A 4,000-nucleotide genomic window follows, 5' to 3' on the forward strand; every position below is an offset into this window, starting at 1 on the left:
TTCGAATAAAGATAATATGACTCATTATATGGAATATTACGAGATGCAGGGAGGGGGAGGAAGCGGAATTCCGAGAGTTTTCGTAGGATCAGCGTATCAGCGCGGGCATGGTATCGGGAGTTTTCTCGGGGGATTGTTCAGAAAAGTGCTTCCCTATCTGGCTAGCGGTTCTCGNGCGATCGGAAAAGAAGCTCTACGCGCCGGAGTGAGAATATTAGACGATGTGGGAGATAGCAATATCCCGCTAAAAGAAGCAGTTAACAATCGTTTCAAGGAATCACGTGATANTCTCAAAAGGCAGGCGCAAGAAAAAATAACCAATTTAATGAAAGGTTCAGGATATATACCACTTGCGAAGAAACGTCCGGGTCAGTTTGTTCCTGGTGAGCTTCCCACACACTTCGCGATCAAGCGCCGACGCAGTAGTAGCGTCAAAAAATCGACTTCCGCTGCTACACGTAGAAAAAAGAAAACAGGAACAATTAAACACTCAACAAGAAGAGGAATTCAGAAGAAAAAGAAGAAGGAGCGAGCAAAGACTAGCGCAAGCAACCGATGCACGAGCAAGAAACGTACCGTGAGCGATATATTCTCGTAGGCGCGATGTCTTTTCTCCATACCCATTTGTGCGAGTGTTTCAAGAGTGAACTAGATCTTTTTACTCTACCGCCCACTCAGACCAGTATCGAGAGTTTGCAATGGATTCATTACAAACCTTTGTCGACTCTCGCGGACGACGCACCCATAGAGTTTGTCGTACCTGGTCATGGCGAGGACTACATAAATCTCGCGCATACTCTTCTTAGTCTACGTGTAATACTGAACACCCCTGAACCCCCGCCTGCCGCTTCTAACAGCGGTGGTGATGCAGTGGCAGCGTCAGTGGGGCCTGTGAATAACTTTTTACATTCTATGTTTAACCAAATTGACGTGTATTTTAATCAGAAACTTGTGTCGCCTCCGAACAATGCTTATGTATATCGCGCTTCTCTCAAGACATTATTGAATTATTCTTCAGAATCAAAAACTTCCCATCTCACCACCTCGTTATGGGATTCCGATCCTCCGGGTCTGATAGATTCGGGGATAGTTGCACCGAATGACAACCCCGCTCTCGTGAGACGTATGCAATATTTCAAAAACCAACGTCCTGTAGATCTTATAGGACATCTACATTGCGACGTTTTCAATCAGGATACATTTCTGATTAACGATGTGGAAATTCGACTACGACTAATCCGTTCAAAGGATTCTTTCTGTCTTATGGAACCTACATCGCAAGCAAAAGTTCGTATTGTAGACGCCACCTTGATCATAAGAAGAGCCAAGCTAAGCGCTGGAGTGTTATTGGCCCATGCTAAAATGCTGAGTAAAACCACAGCGAAATATCCTCTCACGAGGGTCGAGGTTAAATCATTCACAATTCACAGAGGGGTGGTGGGGGAATCAATCGACAACGCCATACTCGGTCAACTACCGAAGCGTGTGATAATCGGTTTTGTCGAAAATAAGGCGTTTCACGGTGATAGTGTAATGAATCCGTTTAATTTTAAAAACTTTAATATAAATTTCCTGTCGTTTTACGTCGATGGAATGCAGGTTCCTACTAGATCGTTACAACCTTCTTTTTCAAAAGACGCTCCTCTCTACATCGAGGCTTTTCATACTCTTTTCTCGGGGACGGGTATTCATTTTCTAAACGAAAGCAATGCTATAAGCAGAGATGCTTATGCGCACGGTTACACACTCTTTGCTTTCGATCTCACTCCTGATTTATCGGCCAAGTGCGTCGATCATTGGAATCTCGTGAAACACGGAAGCTTGCGAATTGAAGTACGATTTGAAAAAGCTCTTGAAACGACTATTAACTGCCTTGTTTACGCAGAATTCGACAGTGTTTTGGAAATCGATTCATCGCGCCAAATCATTGTGGATTATAACGGATAAACATATTCTCGCTCTGCACATGCGTAAAACTCATGATATTTTTTCCCCCACCTTCTTTTCTACCATGCCTTTTGTCGCGAGCGTTTGTGAAGAGATTTCAGTTTTGTACTAGTCCCCGCTATCTTCGCTTCGTTTCCGCGATGACACTGTACTCGTATAAAGGGGCTGTGATCATAGAAATGCAAGGATTTCGCGGTGTCGCGTGTGAATTTATTCCAAAGGAAGTGGCGTTTGTCGCGGTAAATCGACCAAATTTCGGAAACTGGATCTTAATGCCCCCGTTCTCGTTCACCAAATTACCACAAAAATCACAACGATGCAACGATTGGCTTTCACGAATTTATCACGGTATCGAGTGGTTTGACGGAGAAACCAATCTTAAATATCTCAGGAGACATCTTCGAGAAGTCACAAAATATGCGCCTCTTGTCTACACCAGAGGCAAAGAAAAAACGGATTTCTTACAAAAGCTTCTATCTAAAAACATATATAATCTAGAAGTTCTCTTTCCGTCGTTCAAATCCATCTCAGAATGCGACGAGAACATATCACAGTGTTCGTATCACGGAGTTCTCACACCTGACATTAGTTGCGCTCTACGGAACGCTTTACGGTTAAAACGCTGGTTAAATCTAAACAGCGTTAAAATTGAGGAAGAATCCGATAGCAACTTCGCCAGCGACGAAAACAGCATAATACAATCAGCTTCATGTACAAACATCAAAACGGCGGAGAAGAAAGAATTCCTAACAGGAAATTCATACACCGAGCCTTTTTGTCCAGCGGAAACTACTTACACCGAGAACACCGCTGCACACGCAGAGGTACAAGAGGGATACGCTTGTTTCATTCCGCATTCTCGCGAGTACCTCTATCNAAATAATGAATACGAAAGAAATATTGCAAGCCTTGCAACAACTGCAAATATCTGGACACGCGGGAGTTTATCCAGCCGACAGATTGCCCAGGGTGTGGACGAAGTGGACAGCTATCGTTGCTAACACAGACGATCACAATCGACCAGGAACCCACTGGATCGCCTTCTTNCTCGATGGAAACAGAAACGCCACGTACTTCGACAGCTATGGAACACNACCGTCAGATCCCCGTTTCCTTCTGCGACTTCGAAAGAACTCCACCACGCACACATGGAACACGACTCAACTTCAAGGATATTTCTCGCAAACGTGCGGGCATTATTGCTGTGTGTTTCTCTATTTTATGGCTCGAGAGTATTGCCTTCCCCAATTTCTACAACTGTTCTCCGGAAACTCCGACACCAACGACGAATTAATTGTATTTTTATTTCGTAAACTATTCTGTACAAAATCCAACAATATACAAAACCGTTTTACTAAACACTATATTCAATACTGTACTTGTAAAAATAAACTTATGTAAATTGTATTTTCTTCTACGCATTTAATATATACTTGAGTTTATATCATATAACTGTAGCATGTTGTTTTGTATTTCCAGCAATCCTCTCAAAATAATAAAAATACGTTGCGCATTAAATATCTATAAGATTTTAACAAACTCTCGTAAGTTTTCTCATAGATCCCCTATCTTCCGTACTTTATATTAATTTTCGCACCTCTCAACTCATGTCAACCTGAACGGACCTGTTCGCACGTGTTTACGGAAAGACGACGACCCACGTAGCATCATCCGTACTCGTTTTCCTTTCAAGATTGACGACCCCTAGTCCCATTCTTCGATCTACGCGTTCTAGTTCGAATACACCCTACCATCCCCACTACCTATCCGAAGGCCTCACTCATCGCGTGTCCTAACACGACGATTAGCTTGCCCCATAACGTACCAGCCGCTGATTGCTCCTTTCCGGGGCCCGACACTAACAACCCTTCCCTCTAGACTTCCTCCCTCGTTTGCTCGACGCTGCTTTACCCCTATTAACGCCCCCGCATCACGACGCGGCAACATCAGAACAGTTACGCGCCAAGCCGAATATCTTATAATAAACACACTCTCTTTTAACAATAAACATTTACATCCCGTATTTATTACTCCATGCCGTACTTACCCCCGC

The 4,000-nt window shown here is 43.5% G+C and overlaps 1 protein-coding gene across 1 annotated transcript; it reads left to right on the forward strand.

Annotated features, from left to right (window-relative positions):
* Nucleotides 1-603: 603 nt before the first annotated feature.
* On the forward strand, nucleotides 604-1,947 carry LOC109860526 (uncharacterized protein F54H12.2-like). Its single transcript, XM_020439657.1, has one exon. It carries the CDS (start codon nucleotides 604-606, stop codon nucleotides 1,945-1,947), a length of 1,344 nt encoding a protein of 447 aa, XP_020295246.1.
* The last annotated feature ends 2,053 nt before the right edge of the window (nucleotides 1,948-4,000 follow it).

Source organism: Pseudomyrmex gracilis, unplaced genomic scaffold, assembly GCF_002006095.1.
Source record: "Pseudomyrmex gracilis isolate BER0280 unplaced genomic scaffold, ASM200609v1 scaffold_404, whole genome shotgun sequence".
Lineage (NCBI taxonomy): Eukaryota > Metazoa > Arthropoda > Insecta > Hymenoptera > Formicidae > Pseudomyrmex > Pseudomyrmex gracilis.

Coding starts and splice junctions, on each gene's coding strand:
- LOC109860526 (XM_020439657.1), top strand. CDS start 604: ATGTCTTTTCTCCATACCCATTTGTGCGAGTGTTTCAAGAGTGAACTA.